This window comes from Phoenix dactylifera, chromosome 15 (genome assembly GCF_009389715.1).
Source record: "Phoenix dactylifera cultivar Barhee BC4 chromosome 15, palm_55x_up_171113_PBpolish2nd_filt_p, whole genome shotgun sequence".
Taxonomy (NCBI): Eukaryota; Viridiplantae; Streptophyta; class Magnoliopsida; order Arecales; family Arecaceae; genus Phoenix; species Phoenix dactylifera.
Window position 1 is genome coordinate 9,158,554 of NC_052406.1, and position 24,915 is coordinate 9,183,468.

General features: G+C 40.1%; 2 protein-coding genes and 1 long non-coding RNA gene across 3 annotated transcripts; 2 read left to right on the forward strand and 1 right to left on the reverse strand.

Moving 5' to 3' along the window:
• The first annotated feature begins 4,679 nt into the window (after window positions 1-4,679).
• Window positions 4,680-10,049, forward strand: LOC103705769 (AP2-like ethylene-responsive transcription factor AIL7). Its single transcript, XM_008789619.3, has 9 exons — window positions 4,680-5,053; window positions 6,539-7,208; window positions 7,325-7,407; window positions 7,560-7,568; window positions 7,684-7,772; window positions 7,888-7,961; window positions 8,117-8,167; window positions 8,340-8,416; window positions 9,292-10,049. The coding sequence occupies exons 1-9, from the start codon at window positions 4,834-4,836 to the stop codon at window positions 9,852-9,854; spliced, it is 1,836 nt and encodes a 611-aa protein (XP_008787841.2). The 5' UTR covers window positions 4,680-4,833; the 3' UTR covers window positions 9,855-10,049.
• Window positions 10,050-19,852: 9,803 nt separating this feature from the next.
• LOC103705770 lies at window positions 19,853-20,659 on the forward strand. The gene has a single exon (XM_008789620.3). The coding sequence runs from the start codon at window positions 19,861-19,863 to the stop codon at window positions 20,416-20,418; it is 558 nt and encodes a 185-aa protein (XP_008787842.2). The 5' UTR covers window positions 19,853-19,860; the 3' UTR covers window positions 20,419-20,659.
• A 3,636-nt stretch (window positions 20,660-24,295) lies between these two features.
• On the reverse strand, window positions 24,296-24,667 carry LOC120113359. Its single transcript, XR_005515274.1, has 3 exons — window positions 24,608-24,667; window positions 24,441-24,509; window positions 24,296-24,356 (listed from the first exon to the last, which is right to left on the reverse strand). It is a non-coding gene; the product is annotated as an uncharacterized LOC120113359 (long non-coding RNA).
• Between the last annotated feature and the right edge of the window lie 248 nt (window positions 24,668-24,915).

Genomic DNA, 24,915 nt, shown 5'->3' on the forward strand with positions numbered 1-24,915 from the left:
TTTTTTAAAATAATAATTTTTTTTAATAAATATAAAATACTTAAAAAAATGTTATGGAAATAGATTGCTGTCAAGTACACTATTTCAACAAAGATGCATGAATCTAATAAAGATCGACAAAAAGCCTCTTCAGTTTAATATAATTCTTGAATGAAAATATTAAAAAAAAATACTTAAAAAAAAAAGGCCATGGAACTGTTCTTGGCAATACTGTTTACCATGTGAAGCGAGAGCAGAATAGGAAAAAGGCCATCCCATGGCGCTTCACGGTCAAAAAATTTGTCCAAGAGAAAGTAGGGTCATTATGGAAAATTCACTCCATCTAATTAATAAAAGTCCCATCCCACCATCTTCCCTTCAAGTGAGTACCCAAGCAGCCCCTGCAACATCACGGAACAGCAGCCATTCAACCCCCCCTCCCTCCTTCTCTTTCTCTACCCTCCTTTTCTTTTGCTAAAGACCATCTCCCCCTTCAAGTGAGCACCGAAGCTGCAACTGCAACATCACGGCACAGCAGCCATTCAACCCCCTCCCTCCTTTTCTCTCTCTACCACCCAAGAGGGGAGAAGAAACCGAGAGGAGAAAATTAAAAGAATCTCCACCCTCCAAGAAGTCCATCTCCAATCCCCCTATCTTGCTTCCTGATGGCCCAGCTGGATCAGGAGTAATGTGAGGGAAGGAAAACCAAGACCAAAACCAAAAAAGAGAAGGGATGATAGATACGAGTGGCTTCAGGTGTGTATGAAGCCAACCAAATCCCTCCTCTCTCTCTCTCTCTCTCTCTCTCTCTCTCTCTCTCTCTCTCTCTCTCTCTCTCTCTCTCTCTCTCTCTCTCTCTCCACCCAAAACAAAACTACTGTCCCCAACTTCCCCGATTGCCCTCTGCAGGCCAGGAAACCCTCCACCTCCCTTCCATCAAGGGGGAAGACTCGTAGCTAGCTTCTGCTCCCGGAGGCCTTCCATTGGCCCGGGGCCTTAGGCGACCGCCTCAGTCGCCTAGGGCTCGGGCCGGCCCTGGGTTATGAGAACATGAGATTAATTTGAATTAAATAAAAAGTAAAATAAAATATTTTTTTCTAATATCTATCTAATACCATAATGTCTTCGGATAGTTTTTAGACTATAATCGATCAAAAGGCAATATGAATGAATATATTTGGCTGCATTTATTTCGGAACAAGAAAGAATAAACATCATTTATTTATTTTTTAAAACAATTATTGATTTGAATATATGAGTTAAATCACTTATAAATTAAGAAGGATAAAATAGCATTTAAAAAATAGTACATAATAAATGCATTCTCAATGAAAAATAGGTAAAATATTTCTTCTATATCCTTCTAACCCATTCATTCTGTTTAATCCGAAAATAATTTATGACTTCTATCTATAGAAACATAAAATACTTTAACCCTTCATATCCCTCTCCAAATTATTCTATTTAATCTAACTAATTTAATTTTTTTATTCAACCGAACACAGCATTTGCAACCGATGATCAGAAGCAAGTGGGAGGACATAAAAAGCGTGTAAACGACAACAACACTGGACCAAGAATTAGATAGAAGTGAATAGGGGTGCAAATGGGTCGGATCAAATCAGGTCATAAATGATTTTGATCCGACTTAGTTCCTTGCTCAGGTCTTAGTGTTAGACCCAACCCAACCTAATAAAAGATTGGGTTAGATCAGGTTAGGTCTACGGCTAAAAGTTTTAACTCAACAAATCATTCCTATCACGTCGGATTGATCATAAAATATGAATATCTTTTTAGAAGCATGTTATGATATATTAAGCATGATAAATTTTTTCTAAAAAATCTCAAAAAATAATTAAAAAGAATTCTAAAACTTGATCACTCCCTTTGGATTATACAAGTTATTATATTTAACTATATCTAATGGACTAAAATAGATCATGAGTAGAATGCTAAGTCAGTCACTTTATCAATCTATGGTCTAAAAGTTAAATTTTCTATTCAAAAATAACACTCAACTATGTAATTTGCTGCAACATGTCCCATATCATGTGAATAAAATTAGATTAAGAAGTTTGGAATGGTAGAACGATGACATTATTTATTTCAAACCAATTAATTGATGATAGATGCTATCATTATATGAAACTAATTTATAATTAGAACTTTGGTAAAGTAGACCATAGAAGGTAAACTGGCTTAATACCATTCTTTTTTCGGATCGTCTTAGATAATGAGTTAGAAGATTCGGATTAGATTTATATAATAATCGGATCGAATTGAATTGGGACAATCCGATCCATTTGCAGCATCAAAAGTGATCGACGCAAAAAAAAGGCCTCATGCATTAATGGGACGGTGGGAGTATATAAGAGAGAGAATTATGACCTGCAAGAGAGAGAGAGAGAGAGAGAGAGAGAGAGAGAGAGAGAGAGAGAGAGAGAGAGCATAAAAACAAGTATATACCCATATATTTCCAGGCCAGTTCCACCAACCCAATGCCTCTGATACTTAAAACCCAAACCTTATTTGGCAAAAAGGAAGACTCCCTCCCCTTTCCTTTTATTTGAATCCCTGAGAAGATTCCCCAATGGTTGACAGGAAGGCCTCTGGCTCCTCCCTCGGGAACACAAAACCAATCCAACTCCAATCCAGTAAACAATCCAGCCTAGATTTGTACCTTGCCCTTTGCTGCCGAAGTGAAACCAGAAGCAGCCCCTCCGTAGCATTATAGCCTTGTAGCCTAGCACAAAAGAAAGTAGGAGAGAGAGAGATGGCACGGCTTTCAATGCATATCACTGTCTCCTGTCCTTGTCTGCCGAGATATATCTATCTTTTTATCTCTTCTTCTGTAGGTCAATTGCCGAGATATGTCTATCTCTTCATCTCTGATTCTTTAGGTCAATTTAAAGGGCAGCGCTCACTTTATAGGACATGCATGGGTGTGTGAGACCCTCCTAGAGGACAAGATGTATTGCAGGAATGGTACCATCTCAGCTCTTTATGGTCGGGATCCTTGCAGTGGCTCCTTCGTTTTTTTTTAAAGGGTGGCTGGGTTGGGTTCAGAGCCGAGCCCAACTAAGTTGGGCAGAAGGTTAAAACCACGTAGATCAGCAGCCAAAATGCTGCTCAACTCAGGTGGAACGGAAGTGGGAATGTCAATGGTTGCTGGCTGAGTGAATACATTGTGAAGGAGAGGAGGAGGAGACTGGGAGCTGGGCTTCTCAGCGATTCCATGGCCTTTGGTCCGCACGTAAAAAAACCAATCAACTTAGAACAAAATTAATATATATTCATAAATGTTTTGTTAAAATAGAAATAAAATAATTATCCACTCGACTAGTTAAATCCCTTTCAACAGAGAAGAGGCTAGCTATATATGAATTTTAGAAGATGGAAATTAAGTTTAATTAAGATGAGCCAATATATATATAACCTCGTAGTAAGTAAAGTTTCATTTATGTATTTACATACCAGTTTTATTTACTGACCTAATAGCTTCACGAGCCTATTTGCCCTCGATGAGATTAAATTAATAAGGGCTTTATGTTATGTATAACAATGGAGAAAAAGAAAATGGCTATTATGATAGGTAATGGCCTATTATAGTACAAATAATGATCTTCTTTGCATATTTTATGCCCATTTTGATAAAGTAGCATCTTTTTTATTTCAAATTTATTTGTAAACTTTCTCTCTAAAAGAGTTTATATATATATATATATATCATCCAAAAAAATATTTTTTACGTGAGTAATCATTTGAAAAATAGTATTTAGACCATCATAGCATGAATGATATCGTTGTTTACATATTTATACCATTTTTTTTCAAAATTTTGAATAATTTTTCTCCAAAAGAGTATGTATCATTCAGAATAATTATAAGTAAATAATAATTTGTAAAATAACACTGTTGCCTTCTTTTTCTTATGCCGTCATAAAGCCGGACAATTATTATTTTAGTGTTAAAAACATTTAAAATATAGATCATACGATAAATCATAGCTGATATTGATCAATATTTTAAAACAAATCTGTTATACAGATGTTGTCTGAATCTTAGCTCCAGCGGCAGTCCGTCTATTATCTCCAATATTGGTATCGTGTTACACCCTCGCATGAGCGGAACCCGTCCACCGCCCCTTGCAAACAAGGCAAGCCATCCAACACTAAATAGTCCTCGTAGACTTTGGCTGCCACCCGCCTCCACCAACCTCGCCGTGCTCCTCATCTGACAAAGATCATCAGCATCAAAGCGGTGACATTTTTGAGTACTGTAGTAGGCGGTGGCACCTGAGAACTTCCTACCGCATTAAACTGAGAAATCTCAATCATTATAATACATGAAGTCTACTTAACACCCCACACACACACACAGAGAGAGAGAGAGAGAGAGAGAGAGAGAGAGAGAGAGAGAGAGAGAGCAGCTGCTTCTGTGCCCCCTGCAAGACATATCTATGGTGGGGCCAGAGAACGAAACCCAAAGTAGCCCAGGGCCCAGAGGTCTGCAGTGTGAGAGAGAGAGAGAGAGAGAGAGAGAGAGAGAGAGAGAGAGAGGGGTGGCGTTTAGCCTTCTCTCATTTGTTTATTATTATTCCCGTATAAATCCTACAGAGAAGGTCAAGCCCATGATGCCGGGTTTAGTCTTCCGCCACCGCCTCGTTCGTGGGTCTCTCTCTCTCTCTCTCTCTCTCTCTCTCTCAAGTCTGAAGGGAGGGAAGGAACGAGAGCATAGAGCGATAGAGCTTGCTTTGGAGTTTGAGCACCAGATAGAGATCGGGTGAGATCCCCGTTGAACTTCTCATCATTTCTCCCTTGGTTTCTGGGTTGGCTCTTTTAGGCTCTTCATGTGATGGAGATGAGCGGCTGGCTTGGCTTCTCTCTGTCCTCCTGCAAAGGAGAGAGCTCCTGCTGCTGTGATGAGGGGTATGGAGGTGGGGCAGAGGGTGGTGGTGATGGTGGAGAGGTGGGCTTCCATCATCCCTGGGCTGGTATGCCTCTGCGCTCGGATGGCTCCATCTGCCTCATGGAGCTTCCCCTTAGGCCGCCGCCTCCTCCTCATGGTGCCTCAGGTATAGAAGAAATAGAACCTTTTTTTTCCTTCTCTTTTATCTGTTATTACTTGTTTCACCATTTGCTCACTGGTCATTTTGTGCCACTGGTGCCATGTTTTGGATGGTAAACTTATTTTTGGTTGGGTTTTTTAAGCTCTTTATAATCCATCTTTTAGCTTCTTTTGTAGTATATGTGTTGATCATGGTCCTGAAGTTGGTGTAAGTGCGTGCTATTGTTCTTTGCAAGTTTGAACTGATGATCTCTCCCTCTCCCTCTCTCTCTTCGATGAACAGCTTGAACTGATATACTGAAGATAGTTTTTCCCCCTCGATATATGGTTGTATATTTATTGTTTGTTGCTGCTGAGCTTGTTGTCCTATTGGCATCTTTCTGTTTAAAGCTCCATTTGATTTGGCCTTCTAGCTCGTTACAAACACATCTTTTGGCTTCCGTGGATATGGTCCTTGTGTAAGCACGGGTGTGTTATGTGTCTGCCTAAAAATTCACTCTAAATTTCTTTCTAAAAGGATAAATTTAGTCTAGTATTGAATGGTTCTATTTTGTGTAACTATGTTGCTAACCGTGCCAAATTGGATCCTTTGGCTCTTCGTAACACATCTTTGAGTTTGTATGGATTCTGTTTTTTGTGTTGTAATGAATGAGTTTTGTAGCTTTATAAAAAAGTTTGTCATATAGTTTAAGTTTTTCATGCTATAGGTATTAATCAGGACCTATGATTTTCTCACTTAAACACTTCAAGGATAGTACTATGATTCGGGCCTTTAGGCTCTCTGACCCCTTGCTAGTTTCTCTGAGGTATTGGCTCTCGCGTTACTATGGCTATGTTTTCTGGTCCTTGTGCTAGATCAGAGGAGTGTTAAATTGTAATTTACGCCACCGTTTTTTTTTTGCCATTTTCTTCTTTTGGCACCCCTTATTCCACTGCTTTGCTTTTGGTCCTCGAATAGTATCTTCCCATCCTTTCTCTCAGTTTCTTTTATTTCTATTTGCTGTAGTTTTACAAAATTTTCTTTACATATTTTAAGGCTTCATCCGTCCATTTAAGCAACATTTTTGTCTCTATAGTTTTAGGCAAATTCATTAAAGAAATATATAATTAACGAGGGATGAAGTAGTTTTAATGAGGGTTGAATGAATGTCTTCCATGGTGCTCAAATTCTTCTTTTTGGGGTACATCAGCAGATCACACACACAAACACAATCGATATGAGTACAGCACAAAGAGTCTGAACAGTAAAAGACAATGCAAGATTCTACCAAAAAAAAAAAAAAGACAATGCAAGAGAGATAAAATATAGGCATGAAAAATAAGTCAGTCTTTTTGTCGTTTACTATATTTGGAATTGTGGAAAATAATAATACATAACTATGTTCTTTTTCCTTTGACCATATTTAGAATTGTGGAAAATAACAATACATAACAATGTCCCTTTTTATTTTATTTTATTTTTTTGGTGGGGTGGGGGGCTGGGGAGTCATAGATTGGAGATATGGGAGTACCATGGCCACCGCACCCACCGGCTCAAATCAGGAAGGGAAAGGGCCAAAGCTGGAGGATTTTTTGGGTGGGTATTCTGAGAATGCCAATGAAGAGAACCCAAATCACCATCCGGTCTCCAACTACCATGACCTTTACTATCAAAGCCCTGATGGTCCTGGAATCAATGTCAATATGCCCCCCTCCTTCAGCCCTGACGAAAGAGGAACAGAAGAAGGCATCCGCAGCTCTTATCATTTCCTCCAAGCTTTCCACCACCCTAACCATTCTTTCCAAGAGATCCCCTCCCTCAAGCCTCAATTCCTTGTACCCAGCTCTAACTCCAACCCCACCCCAGTTCCTAACTCGATGTACAACGTGGGCATGGATGGCCCAGCCTCTATCTCGGGAATTAAGTCGTGGCTCCGACAAAACCAATATGCTCCAGAGAAACAATCGACCGAGCCGAGCGAGTGCAATATCCAATCATTAACCCTTTCAATGAGCCCTGGCATGCATTCTGGGTCTGGTGAAATGGTACCGGCGAGTTCATCTCCTGCACCTGCCGACGGACCGAAGTGCCCAAATGCCAAGGCCACCACTCGAGAGCCAGTTCCTCGCAAGTCTATCGAGACCTTTGGGCAGAGGACCTCTCAGTATCGAGGAGTTACGAGGTGGGCTTGTGCTGGAAACTCCGATAAGTGAATAATATTTTGTAGAACTTGATGTTTCCCGTAGATCATTAACCTATGTTAACTAATGCCTTAAAAACCACCATCGAGTCTTGTAGGCACAGATGGACGGGAAGATATGAAGCCCATCTGTGGGATAACAGTTGTAGAAAGGAAGGTCAGACAAGAAAGGGAAGGCAAGGTATGGACACTGCCGTAAACCCCGCTTAGCCTTGAGTTTTCTGTTGAATCAGTGAATTATTTCTTGGGTGTTATGGGAAGTGTACGTTCTAACTATTATATTTCTTATGTTTTCTTCTGATTCCATATGTTGCTGCCACTCCATTTGAGCAGTTTATTTAGGTAAGGATGCAGACCAGGCTGATGTGGATTTTGTTAAGATGAGTTGAGGTTGGCTTTTGAGCTCCCTGGCATGTTTGTGTTGATCTCTGTTCTTTGTTCTTATGCTTTTGGTAAGGGGGATATGATAAGGAGGAAAAGGCAGCAAGGGCATATGATTTGGCTTCTTTGAGGTACTGGGGTCCAGCAGCTAACATAAATTTTCCAGTAAGTGGCATGATTCTACTCTATTCCATCTTCTTCCCTTTTCTGAGCTCAATGGAGTTCTTTTTGTAGCGCTGCTATGTAACTCTTTTTGTTCCCTCATCATAACCGTTACTAGCTGAGCGCCTATGAGAAGGAGCTCGAAGAGATGAAGCACATGACGAGACAAGAGTTTGTGGCCAACTTAAGGCGGTTTGTTTCTTTAATTAATGCTGTACCTCTTGATTCTTCCGTGCGTTAATTTCAAAGTAAAAAAATATATAAGTGTTTGGGTGAGAGAGCTTATTTCTCTTAAATTTACTTGTACTTTTTTTAAATGATTATTGTTATCTATTTCTGTTTTATAGGAAAAGCAGTGGATTTTCCAGAGGGGCATCTGTGTACAGAGGGGTGACGAGGTCCTGTCAATTCCAACTTTAATATCAAAGTCCACTTTTTGGCTTCTTTGCAGCTTTTATCGGCAAACCTCCGGCCACGCTATCATAGAACCCATGCGCTTCTCTCTCCCTCTTCCTCTCTCCCCCCATTTTTGTTGTTGTGTTCTCTCACATCCTTTTGTTGCGTTCATAGGCACCACCAACATGGAAGATGGCAAGCTAGAATAGGGAGGGTGGCGGGGAACAAAGACCTGTACCTTGGAACATTCAGTGAGTTTCCCCATGCATGCAATGCCTCTATTCCAGTATTCTTTTTTGAACAAAATGGTGAAACCAGCAACAATATTTGCATTCATAAATAAAAATGAAACCCCTATAAAAATAATCATGTAACGCCTACTTGTCTTGTTATCTGTTCTACTACACTCATCATTATTATATGATAGCAAGTGTTATTCTGCTCTATTAAGGATGATTGGTACTGCTGACAAACCTTCTGAAATTCTAAACAGCCGAATCTATTTGTGGACCTTACTCAAATGAGACTGCTGCTTAGCTCGAGTTTCTTTTCTTTGAATTTTTTTCTTTTGCTTCAAAGAAATGTTGCTAAGTAAAACTTGCCCTATTTCCTCGCAAATTTATTTACCTAATCAAAGAATTGGCGATGAAATATTTTAGAATTAGATGGATGCTAGACCAAGAACTGGCACCCCATTAGGGTTTTGTCTTGCTCGGTGTCGAAGCCCATATATTTCTCGAGATGTCGTGAGCGACCCACCGAAGCTGGGGCCACCGAACCAGTTGAGAACCCGGAGGAAGCAAAACTAGGAATCGCTCCTGATCCCACCTGACTTGATTTGCCGCTTCTGCCTCTTTAGGCTTCACTCTCCCCCGGCCTCCCTGGCCGTCCACACTTCAGAAGGCCTGTTCGGGATCCTGCACTTTACCTGTCCCTGGCCTTCCTTGTCCCCTACAGCCATGGCTGAAATAATATGGTTTTCCAATCCCTTTCAGCTTTTAAATTTGTGGAAGGAATAAAAGTATGTGCCATTTGCACCCTCCTTTCCAGATCCCGTGCATGCCGATTTTTTTTGCTGCTGCCCCTGCTTAAACAATCATTTGATCATGGTGTTTCTTATTTGCAGGCACTCAAGAGGAAGCTGCTGAAGCCTATGACATTGCTGCGATCAAATTCCGTGGTGTGAATGCAGTGACCAACTTCGACATTAGCAGGTACGACGTGAAGCGCATATGCTCAAGTTCCCATCTCATCACCGGCGATCTCGCCAAGCGCTCCCCCAGGGCGACTCCCGCACCTTCAGAGCCGTCGACCGACGCCGACCGACTTGCACGAGCCATCACAAACTCTGGTAGCGGTGGCATCGACGACCTATCCGACATGCTATGGAACTCTAAAGATGGACCTTCTTCGAGCAACACAGTCGCCTTAACTTCGGCGAGAAACCCAAGCTCTTTGGACAGCAAGACTGAGAGCACAAGGATTAATGCCGGCCCCAACCAGAGTGCCTGTGGGGACTTCCCTCAGGCAGTCTACTTCCCTAATGGAATAAAGTATGAGGGTGGGGAGAACGGCAACGTAGGTAGCGGAACTGGGGGGAGCATGAATTGGATGGTGGCAGCGGCGGGGCGGACGTCCGGGGTGCCCGTGGCTCATCAGCTTCCTATGTTTGCTCTGTGGAACGAGTGACCCAGTGCTGCAGGAGCCGCTGTGTTCTTGTCAGTCCCCTTTTTTTTTCACCCCGTTGGACCGTACGTATGTCTTTTGAGCAACTAGACCATTACAAGTGTTTCCTGTTGTTAGTTATCTTCAAGAGACGATGACAATTTTGTAGCAACTTATAATGGTCGTTGCTAATCATTAGTGTTACCCAGATGTGTTTTAAAGGGGTAAAGAATCTGAAAATTTAGTAATCTATGAATGGATATGCAAAATTATCCTTTTTAGTAGTTTGGTATCTGGATTATTTTGTTCAAATATGCATGGAGTGTTCTAAGTTGCTAGTACCTTTGTACTCTGGGATATTTTTAATATGCAATTTAGAGGGTCTTACGTAGGGAAGCATGTCTTTTTAATGCAAGATTTAGGGTATTTTTGGATTTGTTTGAAGGGAGAATTTTTTCAATCCGTGATTTTTTTTTTAAAAATAGAAGAATTGTGAAAGTAGATTTTAATTTTTTTAATTGGTGATTTATATTTCTTAAATTGAGGTACATAGCTTTTTTTTTTTTACAATTTAAGTTGGATTTTTTTTAATAAAACTAGATATCCTAAAATAAATATATTCAATAGAAATATTTTTTTAAAAAATAAAATTTATCAATATTTTAGAAGAAATTAAAATTTTCGAGGAGGTATGTACCACTTATAGAGTATGGCATCACATCTTAAATATCGAAAAAATAATTTTGTTAAAAAAAATATCATTTTAATTAGATGTCATATAACTAAAATATAGCATCCGAAAGCTCGCTTTGATTTTTCGACATGGCACTTGTAATAGTCAAAATAATTTATATTTGAGGATTGTTCTGAATCAATTTTATTTTTTTGGCTTATGGTTGAGAAATTTTGAGTATGATCAGATTAAATGCATCAATAATTTGTTTTGTTGGGCATATAAATGCTATAACTGTATGTAGTTTGTGGATCGTTATATAGGGTTTGGTTACCAAATAAAATATATATTGGCCTAGGTGCATTATGTAGTTCTTGTCTTCTTCTAAAATATTGGTTATATCTGAATATTTCTTCAAATTATGTCTTATTCTACGCTTTCTTATCAAGTAAGAAATGCTACCCGTACTATTGGCAGTGGATTGATACAACAACAAAAGACAAATGGATCCTCTCCTCTCTCCCTGTCTGCGCCCTTGCGCACGCCAAAAAAAATCTAAAGGACGAGATCCCCTCCAAAACACCCTCTGTCCATCAAACGTCTTTGCCTTCAGGCTCCTGTCCCTCTGCTCTTTATTAATAGTAATAAAAAGGGAAAAAATTTCTCTGCATGGTACACTACTTTGTCCCACACAAGGCTTAGGAGCCAGGTTCAAAAGGCCAGCTCGGATTCGCAGCGCCTTTGCTGTAGCTAGGTTTGCAATTGCATGCATGTTTGATATATTAGACTTTATATATCCTTTAGAAATATTTTAAATATAATTATAGATTTTTTTTTCATTTGCTTACTATTACAAAAATCACATTTTCCTTCGTAACCAGATTCGAAGAATGCATATTCCTTCGTATAACCGCAGTTTACCGCCAATTTACTCAGAAAATCACTCTCCAATAAAATTGTCATTAGTTATTATAATAGATAATATGTGCAGATTGAGATTACTTATGAATTATGAGTAATTATTTATGATGAGAATTATTTAGAAAACAACTGAATAATAGCCAAATATTTGTATCCATTTTGGTGCTTGTGTATCGTAAGCCTTAATCAATCTGCATTATTGATAATATAATTTTGTATATTAGTATATTAGTAGAATATGATTGCTTATAATAAAAAAAAATAGAAATAGTGAAGGTAAAATGGTAATGTAATGAAAACTAACGAGCCTAGGTTATAGAGAATAGTTGATATTTTCAATAGAACAGTCCAAAATAAAAAAAAATGAAATATCTAAAAAAAGAACCTAAAAACAAATATACGGCAGCATACTTGAGTCGTATTTTGTCCAATTCCGGCATCTCCTACTCCTCCCCTTTGTCATCTTGGACGGCTATTTAAATCTGAATTTTAATTTTAAAAAAAATTATATGAAAAACGATGATTGGATCGGTTTTCTTGCCACATGACAACAGGTATGGACGAAAAATTATTGAAACCGGTAGAAAAAATTATTCTTGGTGTGATAGCAGCACCATTTTGTTAACAATAATGTGTCCAATATTATTGATACCTTCATCATAGCTCGATGATAGAGAGTTTTTCATCTTATTAGTAAATTAAGAAACAAGTTATATATATATATATATATATATATATATATATATATATATATATATATATATATATATATATATATATATATATATATATATTCTGTTTATTTTAAGGCTTGGAGTTGTTGAATACAAATGGTACAGCATTCTCGCCCTTCTTCCCGTCCTTGCCTTAGGAGTTCTTGCTTATCGAATAAGACAAGAGAATCTGGGTTAAAGCATTACCGGAGAACTAAAGTCGATGCGCTTGAGTAAGCTTCAGCTGCTATGTGTACTCATCCGTGTAAAGGTAAGGATGGTTGGCTATATAATTTACATCACAATCTTACTTGAGAAAGGTATATACTTTTGGAGTAAATACATGATAGAAAGCGAAGCCCTTCGCTAATCTCTAGGCGAGGGCTAAGAGATTCTCACGGGTTGTGTCAGCCCGTGGCTCAGAAGCTCAATGGCAGGGATGGGAAGGAAGCAGTGCAGCAGTTCCAAGGCAAATACACCACATGGACATGCATGAACAATGCGTTGGATTGCCCGTCACCTTTTAAATTTCTCTCCCCCTCCTTCACCCCCAACTCGCCCACCACCATCTAAAATTCATGAAGTTTAAAGTACCACAATAGCATGAAGACGGCCCATGCGGCCATGCCTTCCTTTTGTTCCTTTCCCTGTGTCTCTTCAATTCCAACATCCACCCACACCATAATATACCCCACTTCTCCTCGCTCAAGGTGTCTCTTCGTACCCAAAACCACCCCTTCTGAAGCACCAAAACGGCACCATCTCATGGCCGAAGCACTGCCTTTTTTTGGACTGCCATGGGAGGGAAAGGAATCCATCTAGACCCGGCCGGGCCCTTCGACACGCTGTTCATTTCCCTTCGTTGTCAGCCTCCATACATCACTTCCCCTTGTTTTTATCTCCTCCCTCTCCTTTGTGAGCCTCGTAACTTGGTGCGGTAATATTCGGGGCATTTGAATTGACCTTGGTTTGTCCAGAATGAACTAGACATGTCATCTGGCCATCATTAATCTTCATTGCTAAAGGAAATTGGTGAGACATGAATTTGCGTATGATCAGAATATTGCCACGCTTGGTGTGGGTCAATAATTGTTCAAAAAGAAACAAATTGTTCACCTTCTTAAAGTGAATGGAGGGTAGCAACGGGTTCAGCTGGCTCCACCGCCATGCATGAATAATTCACAATTATTTCACCAGTCATATTCTTCTAGGAATTGTAGTCATGCAATTGATCATGAATTGTTCAAAAGTTTGGATTTTCTTAATTCGTTCATGAATTATTCATGATTTATCTAAAAGAGCATGGATGATCGAAGAATGATTTTTTTTTTTTGTGAAAAAGGAGTAAATGATACAGGTGGAGCACCCCCAAATGGAAATACCCGGGACTAGTAATTGGAAATCAACATCACTGACCACATTTGATGAACCCCGAGCCTCATCAAATGTGGTCATTTTATTCCTACGGATGAGGTCCAATTTCAATATATGGGGTGATTCTCTCCGGGAAGCTGCGCCTTTGTACAGGTTAGAACTGGCTGCATCAACCCAATCTTTTTTACGCAATTTTTGCACTGTTCGGGTTCCTATTTCATGATCCACCAGTTGAGTTGCGAATATCAAAACCATCTGAAGATACCAAACACCATCACCCAGCCAATTATGCCCCCTTTTTTTTAAAATCTTTTTTATCACCATTAAAGTTGTTGGATATGGATTGATTGTGTTTTGAATGGTTTTAAATAAGTTTGGTTGATTCGTTTTCTTAAATTTTGAAGCTTCAAGGTATAAGAGATAAGTAAGCAAGATTTTTTTTACTAATTTGTGAACTATCGGTCATTTTTAATATTTAAAAATTCTATAAAATGTATATAAAAATAGATTCTAGAATGATAAATTTATATATAGAAGCATCAAGCATCTTGTTGGCTCATAAGGTAACTTTAAGATTTACAATTGATACCTCATAGCTTTTGAAAATAAATGTTAGCTATATATTTTATCAAACAATAACCAAAATAGAAAATCGAAAGATTCGAAATGTTTTTGAAGGTTGACTTGATTAGCATATGGAGAGATTTCTTCCAATACAAAACCTATGGTTGAAAATTATTTTCTAAACTAATTTCAAAAACTCAATCTGATAAAAATGTGAAAAGATTTTTTTTTTTTTACAAAAATCAAATCCTATCTCTAACAAGAGCTATTTTCAATGCAATATTTTGTTATAACACATCTTTATTATTTGCATGTAATATAATCTAAGATTTTGTTTTTATTTTTTCACTCAATCATGTTTGTTGCATCCGTGGGTTAAACTAGCAAAAAAACAAAAAAGAAAGAAAAAAGAATAACTGAATGGGCTTGTTGTAGGCCGTATCATGTTTGGAGTCATGGTCAGCAGAGGGCTTTGGAAAGAGTCTTAACTTAACAAATGAGGTCTATTATTAAATGAGTACATTCATAAGATTGTGAGAACAAGGAGCGGCCATAAGGATGGATTAGAGTAGAAAAGATTTATACAGGACTTCTATGCCCTTTATTGCCTATCTAAATTCAAACTAAAGAAGATTAAAGAAATATAATTATGGTAACAGATTATGTTTGGCCTTCTGCATGCCTATAGCTAGTGCAAGCTTTAGAGCACGGCCGAGTTGAACACTGATTTAGTTTTAATATATACGAATATTTGGCTGGGGTCATGCACATGCCGATTGATCTCGGATGCTTTAGGTTACATTTGTTTGAAAGAGCAAAAAAAAAAAAAAAAAAATTCAAGCCCTTTGGGTTATTCTTGTGCTTCATGATTTGCCCTATTCTAATAAAAGGGACTCAAAGATCTGATCAGTTTATATCATGAGAAAATAAAAATAACGCTGCACGATGGTTATAAAATAGAAGTCACACAAAACATAATATTCAAGGAAGGAAATGTCCTACTCTAGCTTAGGTGATGATGGAGAAAATATTGAACATCTCGACTTCGGGTTAAACCGACTTTCTTGACCTTGGACCTAAACCGAGGTGAATGACTTCGGCCCCAGCCGAGGAGCAAATCAACCGAAGAGAACAATCATCACATATCGACAAGGATTGACGGTTCTAACAACCGTCAGCCCTGGCATCCTGCAATCGTGGCAGCACCACGGTCTCCGCCCGACCAACGCTACACGCAGCCCATGCAGACTGACTTCCTCGTCACTACCGTACTATCGACCATTACCAGGCTATCAGTGCACGTCACGTCGGCCCACGTAATGACAAAATAGGCTCACCTATATAAAGAGGCAGCCTCGGGACCTCAGGTATGCCATAACACACACTACGCAATAATAGAATAACACTCTGTTGAAATATTTTTCTTTTATATTGTTGCTTCTCTATTTTGACTTAGACATCGGAGGAGACTAGCACCCGACGCTTTAACCAGCCTACTCAGGTCACCTCTAGCTGACCCCAAGATTGTCAGAACTGCTCTTCGCCAGATCCTATAGTAACAAATAAGCATTAGAATGAGAGCGTCGCCCCCTAGCTACATCAACATCAATAGAGGGGAGAGATAACTAGCATGAGGTGATGAGGAGTGTGCGACACATCGCATCTTCGCAACACCACACTCCGACCTCCCAAGGGTCATTGCAGATCTTGGAACCTGCTCCACTGGAACAACCCGCCATGCTTGTAGGCAATGAATAGTTCAACCTGCTCATTCAGCAGGTGTAGGCATTAACCACAATGGTCTATAGCCTGCAATAGGTAGCAGCATGACCATAGTCGGTCCAGCCAGAATCCGTCCAACCTATCCAATACTCTCGATCACCGACTCACCTCATGCACTGGTCAACCACCGCTCTCAGGATCGTGAACCCGAGCAGTCGCATCACAGCTGATGCACTTAGCAAAGTAGTCTTGGTCGGGATGGGAAACAACATGCTTCAAGCCCCCATTTCGGTAGGGACTCCGTTCACAGCCTATCGCATGTTTGCCTCACGGAGCCTCCGCCCCAACGGGATGCCGACCTCGATAGGAGAATTAAAGAAATAGGCCAGAATATCTAGACCCTTATAGGACATACTCTAAGTGCGAACAATGACCTCAACTACTCCTTGGGGCCCCCTTCTCTTGGCACATCATGAAGGAACCGATCTCACCTTGATTCAAGATACCCCAAGTGGAGCCATACGATGGTAGCACCAATCCTCTGGATCATCTGGAGAGCTTTAAAGCTCTCATGATCCCGCATTAAGCCACCGATGTTGTGTTGTGCAAGGCATTTCCTGTGAGCCATCATAGGGCGGCTCGGTTCTTGTTTTCTGGGCTTTAACCCGAATCTATCCATTCCTTCGAGCAACTCCCTCACCTCTTCGTAGCACACTTCGTCTCCAGCTGGAGACGACACTGCGGTTCGGACGTGCTGTTCAACATCAAGCAGCAAGAGGAGTCCCTCAAGGACTAGGTCGGCCGCTCCAATGCAGCGACACTAGAGGTTCACGACCTAGATCAGTCAGTCGCGATGTCGGCAATGAAGAGCAGCCTACAACCATCGTGCTTTCTCTTCTCCTTAGATAAGCTATTTTCGATGGATTTTGCCGAAATGTTGGCGCATGTAGACAAGTATGCAAATGTGGAGGAAGCCATGATCTTCCATCGCGAATCTGCTAGCGGGAGACTTCCCTGAGGGGCCAAGAGGAGATGTAAGGAATGGAAAGCCCATACCGATACCAAATAGACAAGGGTGTTTGGTTGGGGAGACACCCTGGAGACCAACCTAGGACCTCTTCAAGACCAAGCCCACTCAAAATTTCTCTGGGAATATAGTCCAGAGATGCCTTTGAAATCATAGTCGAGAGATGAAAGGAGACAACCCGGGACGACGTGGGATATTCTCAAGACCGAGCCCACTGATAATTTCTCTCGGACCATAGTTTAGAGATGCCTCTAGGACCGTAGTCCAGAGATGAACAAGACCAAGCCCACTTAGAATTCCTTTAGGGCCATAGTCTGAGATGCCTCTAAGACCATAGTCTAGAGATGATCAACAAAGGAGACACCATGAGGACTTGGGACCTTCTCAAGACCGTGCCCACTCAAAATTTCTCTGAAACCATAGTTCAGAGATGCCACTAAGACCGTTTTCCAAAGATGAAAGGAGATGCTCCGGGCTGACCTGGGACCTCCTCAAGGCCGAGTCCACTTAGAATCCCTCTGAAACCTTAGTCCAGAGATGAAAAGAGATACCTCAGGCCGACCTGGGATCTCCTCAAGGCCAAGCCCACTCGAAATTCCACTAGGACCATAGTCTAGAGACGCTTATGGGATCGTACTTTAGAAATGAAAGGAGACACCTCAGGCTTACCTAGAACCTCCTCAAGACTGGGCCCACTTAGAATTCCTCTACGACCATCATCCAGAGATTCTTCTAGGACCGTAGTCCAAAGGTGAATAAGACCGAGCCCACTCAGAATTGTTATGGGACCATAGTTCAGAGATGCTTATGGGACCGTAGTCCAAAGATGAAAGAAAACACCCCGAGCCGACCTGAGACCTCCTCAAGACCGAGCCCACTCGAAATTCCTCGGAGACCATAGTCCATAGATGAAAGGAGATACCTCGGGTTGATTTGGGATCTCCACAAGCCGAGTCCACTCAGAATTTCTCTAGGACCATGGTCTAGAGATGCCTACTATAGCCAAGAGATGAACAAGCCGAGCTCACTCGGAATCCCTCCGGAGTCGAACTCCAAAATGATCTACCGAGGAGCCCGAGATAGACCGAAGCTTCTTACCGCCCCTTCATGGACGAAATTAAACACAAGGGGAAGAGTTCGGTGTGACAACCGAACTCAAATCAAGAGATGAACAGTACAAGTAAAGGCCAAAGTCAGGTACTTTGAAAAATTCTTTACTTTTTATTATCTTTTACAATATACATTGACTTCGGCAGAAATCGAGCAAAAAGAGTTACAAAAGAAGATCAAAGCTTAGGCGACAGCTTGAACTCGAGCAAGAAAAACAAACAATAAAATTAAAAAACAAAGTCAGAAACTTAGAAAAATTTAATATTTTCATTAATTTTGAATTTTTACGCTAATCTCAACAGAGGCTGAAGAGAAAGAAGAGTACATTGAGCTCAGTTTATCCGAGTGAGAAGAAAAGCAAGTAAAAAGACAAAAAGGCAGGACTTCGTCCCTCACCTCCATTGGTGTCGAGGTAGCCAGCTTCCTTTTGTTGAAAAGAACTCCCAATCTGATCTCGTAAGATGCAAATATTTGTGAACATCCTCACCGATAGGATCACCACCCTTGAGGACGAGTCCTCAGACACGATCCGCAACGTCAAGGCCAAGACCCAACACAAGAGGGGTATCCCCCAGATAAGATGACGCTTCCAAAAGACCAATCGATGCATTTGAATGCCCCTGACCAAAGTCTTGCCCTCGATTGAGGTAACGACTCGACTATCATCTTCCGAATAGAAATGCAGTCCCACCTCGAAAGTGGGGGCAAGTGAGGGGGAATTATTGAACACTTCGATCTTGAGCTAGACTGACTTCTTTGACCTCAGACCTAAACCGAGGTGAACGACTTCGACCCCGACCGAGGAGCTATAGTCGAGGAGCCAATCAGCTGAGGAGAACCATCAGTATGTATTGATAAGGACTGATGGTTCTAACAACCGACAACCCTGGCAGCCTGCAGTCGTGGCAGCATCATAATTTGCACCCAACTAGCATTGCACGCCGCCCATGCGGATTGATTCCCGCACCGCTGCCATATTGCAGGCCATTATCTAGCCATGATGCATGTCACGTCGGCTTAGAAAATGATAAAACAACTTTCTTATATAAAGAGGCAGCCTGAGGACCTCAGATATGCAATAACACGCACTACGCAGTATCAGAAGAGCACTCTACAGAAATCTCTTTCTTTTTTATATTGTTGTTTTTCTATTTTGAATTAGGTATTAGAGGATCTACCGCCGAAAATTTTTCGATAGGCAGACTTCTTATAGGTCATCTCCGAAGGAGACCAACGCCCGACGTCTTAACCGGCTTGCTCAACTCGCCTCCAGCCGACCACAAGGTCATTCGAGCTGCTCTCCGATTTCAGTCCAAATGTTACGGCAATAGGTGAGGTAAGTGAGTTAAACTCACTTAGAAGAACTAAATGTCCTCAATTAATCCGTAACATCAGACTCCAAGTTCTAAAAAAAATCTCTCGGTTCTTTCTCTCCACACTAATCCACTGGATGGCCATTATGAGCAGGTTCGCTCTGTTTTTGTTCTCTCTTTTTCTTCACTCTCTTACCCTTTATAATTTCTGCTGCTTTCATGGGGTGTCCTTTGGACACCAGTCTGCTTTAGTTGGAATAGAATCACCCTGCGTGGGGGCTCTGCCTCCACTCAAATCCCAACTTATTATGCCAAAGTGACCTAACTCGGATTCTTTGCATATATTTCTTGAAGATGACCGGCACATGCTGTCACGATTCTCTTTTTCTTTTTAATGGTTAAGGAATCTTTTAGCTCAAATTTGTTCTCGCATCTTTTCACCCTTACCAACTTATTCGAACCGCACCTTTTATTGCATGGCTCTCAATCACATCACAAACAAATATGCCAAACAAAAGAGCTCTTTTTTTCTCTCTCTATCCTCTCACTCTCCAACTCTATAAATTCAGCAGGGCACTTACTGTTTCCATGCAGATCGAGTCGTCGGAGAGGGATGCCGAAGAAGATGACCCACTTCACCCATCCAAAACACCCGTTGGTGCGAACCATAATCGACCAAAGATTCACCTGCGACGGGTGCAGGTACCCGGGCTCCGGGCTGCGCTACCACTGCGATTGCTGCGACTTCGTCCTCCACGTCCACTGCGCCACCAGCCCGCCGGCCCTCCAGTTCTTCGCCCACCCACTCCACAAGCTCACCCAGGTCGCGCGTGCGGACCCAGCCGACCCTCGCGTCTGCGACCTGTGCCGGGAGCCGGTGCGCGGGATGTCGTACAGGTGCGTCGCGTGCGCTTTCGACGTGCACCCTCTGTGCGCGCAGCTGCCGCCAACCGTCCAGTCTGATGTGCACGCCGGCCATGCCCTCTCGCTCGTCCCCGCCATCCCGCAGCCGTGCTCGGCCTGCGGCAGGGTGTGCCAGGTCTGGCGCTACCGCTGCGGCCCGTGCATGGTAAACCTCCACCCCCAGTGCCTCCTCGGGCCGGACGCTGAGATTAGGGCCCTGATAGGAACTGGAAATCGAAGGGGAAGACGTCCTGCGCTCAAATTTTGAGCGGCGGCAGCAGAAGACTGGATTTGGATTGAATAAAACCATCGTACGCGAGAGGATGTGGTGCCGCTGGCATGAAACAGGGAGGGATTGATAGGCGAGGGTGTTTTTGACAAACTCCAAAGACATTTGGGAGGAAAGAGAATGGAGGTTTTATTTATAAATTCAGGTTTTTTTTATATGATCGGGTCAGACCTGTTATATATTCTATGGATCCAAATTATACTGGATGATACAACTTATATATGCAACTAGAGATTAAATTTGTCTCTGGTTGGAACTGACCATCTATGTGCATCGACAACTTCATTGTATTTGGTGAGTGATCATTCTTTAGATGTGAGTTTACAAATTATAGTTTTTTTAAAAAATAATTGATATAGGTGAGAGTACCATAAATGAAAATTCAACAAATAAATAATGGATGCTTAAATATAATTAAGTGGGAGGGAGCAGTTCCAATTAAAGGCTGCTAATGTCTGAGCATGAAAGGGTCTAAACGGAGGATATAAACCAGTTAGTCTATGCATGCTAATCTCTCCAACTAGAAATTTTATTATTATTATTATTATTATTATTATTATTATTATTATTATTGTTATTGTTATTATTATTATTTATGACTTAACAAAAGGCCATGGGGAGGAGGCAATATCAATGAACGATGTGGGGTGGCAGAGGAGGTAGTCTTGTCCGATCGTAAGTACCGTAATGTGTATGCTTTAGGGTCAAAATTGGACGACAAATAAACCAGAAAACAGTATACCGATATTTATATTTATTTTATTTGATAAATATAAATATAGATATAGTTATTAGTTTGATAAAAAAATTAATACTAATATTTATTTTAAAACGATACGGATACAAATCAGATACCAGATATATGGATATAAATATAATATTAAAAAAATAAACAAGTGGAAGATAAATCAAGTTATGTTAATATAGTTATTTATTTCTCTCAAAAATTTATGATTGCTATATAAAATTAAACAAAAGTATAAATAAAATTGGATATTCAGATACGGATCAGATAATTATTTATCTATATTCATATCTAGGTTTCTTTAATAGATATCGATGCTTATATGAATATTAGTTGGATGCTCAAATTTCTATTCATATTCGAATAAATTTTTCAGATACCAAAATGAATTTGGATAGATATTATGTTGTCAACCTGTTGAAACTTGTAATATAACCAGTTGCCTGGAGAATCAGAAGTAGAGAATCCCGGACTCATTAGTGAAGTCAGAAAGAGGACAGGGCCGCCTTGAGAGGCCACTGGACCTGCTCTCTTTTTCCTCTTCCTGGATCCTGGTTCCCACATCCAAAGAAAAACAAAATTAGTGAACCTTGCTGAAGGCAGTAGGGACATGCTCAATTTGATTATTGAGGGATATTGGTCATATCCCCTTCCTTCACTGAGGACTGTTTGTTTGCATCTAATTGACACTATAAGAAAATACATTTTCAGCGACTAAGATTCTAATCGCCGAATAACCATATTTGGTCGCCGAAATATTTTTGCGACTAGCATACCCTTCGTCGCCGAACTCTAGTCACTGAAAAATTTTGGCGACCAATATTGTGTGGTCACCTAAGGTACACCAACAACGACCAACGTTTGGTTGCCGAAGAAAATTTTCAGGAACCGAATCTGTTGTCGCTAATTCCAACGCCGACCAAATAGTTGGTCGTGGAATGTTTGTCTTCCGCTACAAAAAAAAATGGTCACTGAATGTCTATCTTCCCCCACCAATAGTTTGGTAGCAGAATGTATTGGAATGCATTGGCAACAAACATTTTTTGGTGGCAGAAAGTATTAACATGTATTTAATTAACAATTCAAATTATAAGCTTAATATTTATTTTTGGGCTCGTTCCAAATCCTATACAACCAACACAGCCTATCCAATATCCATATTGCACAATACATTTGCTCATCCAAATAGAAGTATACACAATGTTGGAGAGTCCATTATCATTCATTATAAATATCATTATCTATAAGTCTAAAGTCAAGCATACCTATTAATACCATACATCACAATGTTTCATCCATACCATATGTTAAGGTGATAATCATCACCAAATACATCAAAATGTAAATTAAAAATCTCAAAATATCTGATCTTGCTATTCATCCAAACAACCATCATGTAGACAAAAATATTCTTATACCAAAAACTGAATTCTGCTTGTAGACAACTCCACCATGATCATCTGAACAAAAGCTATCCATGTACCAAAAACTAGATTTCACATGCTCATAACTCCACCATATATCTGAGAAAGCAAAAAAGAATACACAATCAATAACCACATGTGAAAAATAATAAACTAAAATTCAAGTACAAGTTCACAATGACATTTCGCTTAATTTGGTCAAAATCTCTAAATAACCTACGTAATAAAATGAGAATACATACCAACGAGTATTTGTACCACCAGTTGAATACATGGCCCCATCATGATGGATAGATGACTTGTGCGTTTGAGTCTTTTCCTTTAAGAACTTTGTCACCAAACTTGTAAGATGTGCAATTTGCTTCTGTTCTTCCTCTCGCTCTTTCCTTTCCTCCTCACACTCTCTCTTCTCCTGCTCCAATTGCCTCCGCAGCTCCTCACGCTCCATCTCACGCTGGTAAGTTTTAGGAGGAAGCTGGTAATCCTCAACTGGTGTAATGCTGACACAAAGATCAGCTATAGTTGCTCCCTGCATCCATAAAGAACTGAAATGGTGCACCCAAAATCTTCCAGATTGTATATTAGAAAAACATGAAGGACATGAAGGTTAGTTGTAAAATTTCTTTTCCTAAGATTGGAACATGTTATCGAGTAATTTGCATTATTAAAATTTAACTCACTGAGAGAAGCATTGCTATGTCTGCTCCCTGTGACTCCTCGAAAGTGACATAGGCAATCTGAGACCTTTCAGATTCGCTGCCGAAGTGAAAACAACATGATTTTGATAATGATTTCCCACAAGAGAAATGCATAAGACATAATTAGAAGGACAATGACCTCCGCAATTCAATATATTGAATGTTCCCTGAGAAGGAAAAGAATTCCTTGATGTCCCTTTCTGATGCAGCCAGGAAAATGTTGCTGACTTTCACTGTTCTTACCTACAACAGGAGACAAGGACAATATTTCATGAACACTGCAGTTATCCACCACGCAATTGATTTATCTTACAACCAATTAACTTAGCACACATTGAAGTGCACATGCCATGAATGGTTGTGCCATAGGAATCCTATCAAGACTCATTATATGTGTGAGTGACACAAAAAAGTAAATTTAAAACTATTGAAAATGAGCTTTCTTGGGGAAAATTATTAAACAGTGACGGGAAGTCATAGGGAAATGATAGATATAATGTTAGATCAAATACAAATTTCAGTAAAAAAGGATACAATATCCTTCTTACTAAGATAAGATCCTACTCGTTGGCGCCAATTTGAATAAACATGCTTTGTTGAGGAACAAGAGATGGATCTACATGGACTATCTAGCAGTTGTTAGCTGAGACATTATGCACTATTTTCACTAACATCAGTAAATTAGATTGTTAAAGAAAAAAATCTCTCACATCTGAAACATCGATAGTCCAATTTGATGTAACCATCAACTGAGGATCCACTCTCATCCTCAAATAGCCCTGGTCCAAAGGACATGCAATAACATGCTCCATTAGGTGCTTCTCATGGAAAGAAAGGGGGGGGGGGGGGGGGGGGGGGGGGTGGTTTCATGTGGCACGCTTAGATGAATGTCAAAACAGAAAAATAAAAGGGCAAAGAAATGGAAGAAGTCAGTGTAGGCTTGGCTTTGATGATATACGATCATGTGCAAATTAACCAAAAAGATAACAAGCTTACTTGCATCATTGATCGAGGATTTGCAGTGTAAGTCGTCTCAATGATTTTCTCCATCTGTGGTTCATGAAACCAATATGTGGAAACATGAATCAATGAACTTCTCTAAAATCTATGAGGTTAAAAATTAATTGTAGATACCTCCAATTCAAATCCATAGTGGAAAGCAACTTTCTTCACATCTTCCAAACTGAGTTCAATGGACATCTCCTGGATGTCAGAGGAGAACAAGTTACAGCTAGCTCATTAAGTAAAAAAAAATCAACCCATTATATATCTTATCTGCGCTTGAAATTATATATACATACATCATCAGGTGAGTATGAGTCTGCAAAGTGATAAAGTAGAGGGCCCAAATTTATCAAGACCTGTTCATATAACAAGTATGAATCGTTCATACCATTAGATCAAGATAATGCTTATCACTTACCAAGAAATAAGGCACAAAAACCATTGATTAAAAAATTGGATCTGCTTACAAATCAAATTTTGAGAAAAAGTTGGTAAGGTTCAGGAATCTCTGAAAAGTTACTAAATGCAGAAGTTTATTCTAAACAGTTTCAAAAAAACTTACTCCTCCACTTTTGAGAATTTTTGATATTATTTCAATGTATTC

Bases quoted from the DNA above. Each gene is read 5' to 3' on its own strand.
- LOC103705769 (XM_008789619.3), top strand. From the start codon at position 4,834: ATGGAGATGAGCGGCTGGCTTGGCTTCTCTCTGTCCTCCTGCAAAGGA. The intron at 7,209-7,324 runs GTGGGCTTGTGC...CGAGTCTTGTAG, and splicing joins CAGTATCGAGGAGTTACGAG to GCACAGATGGACGGGAAGAT. The intron at 7,773-7,887 runs GTAAGTGGCATG...AACCGTTACTAG, and splicing joins CAGCTAACATAAATTTTCCA to CTGAGCGCCTATGAGAAGGA.
- LOC103705770 (XM_008789620.3), top strand. From the start codon at position 19,861: ATGCCGAAGAAGATGACCCACTTCACCCATCCAAAACACCCGTTGGTG.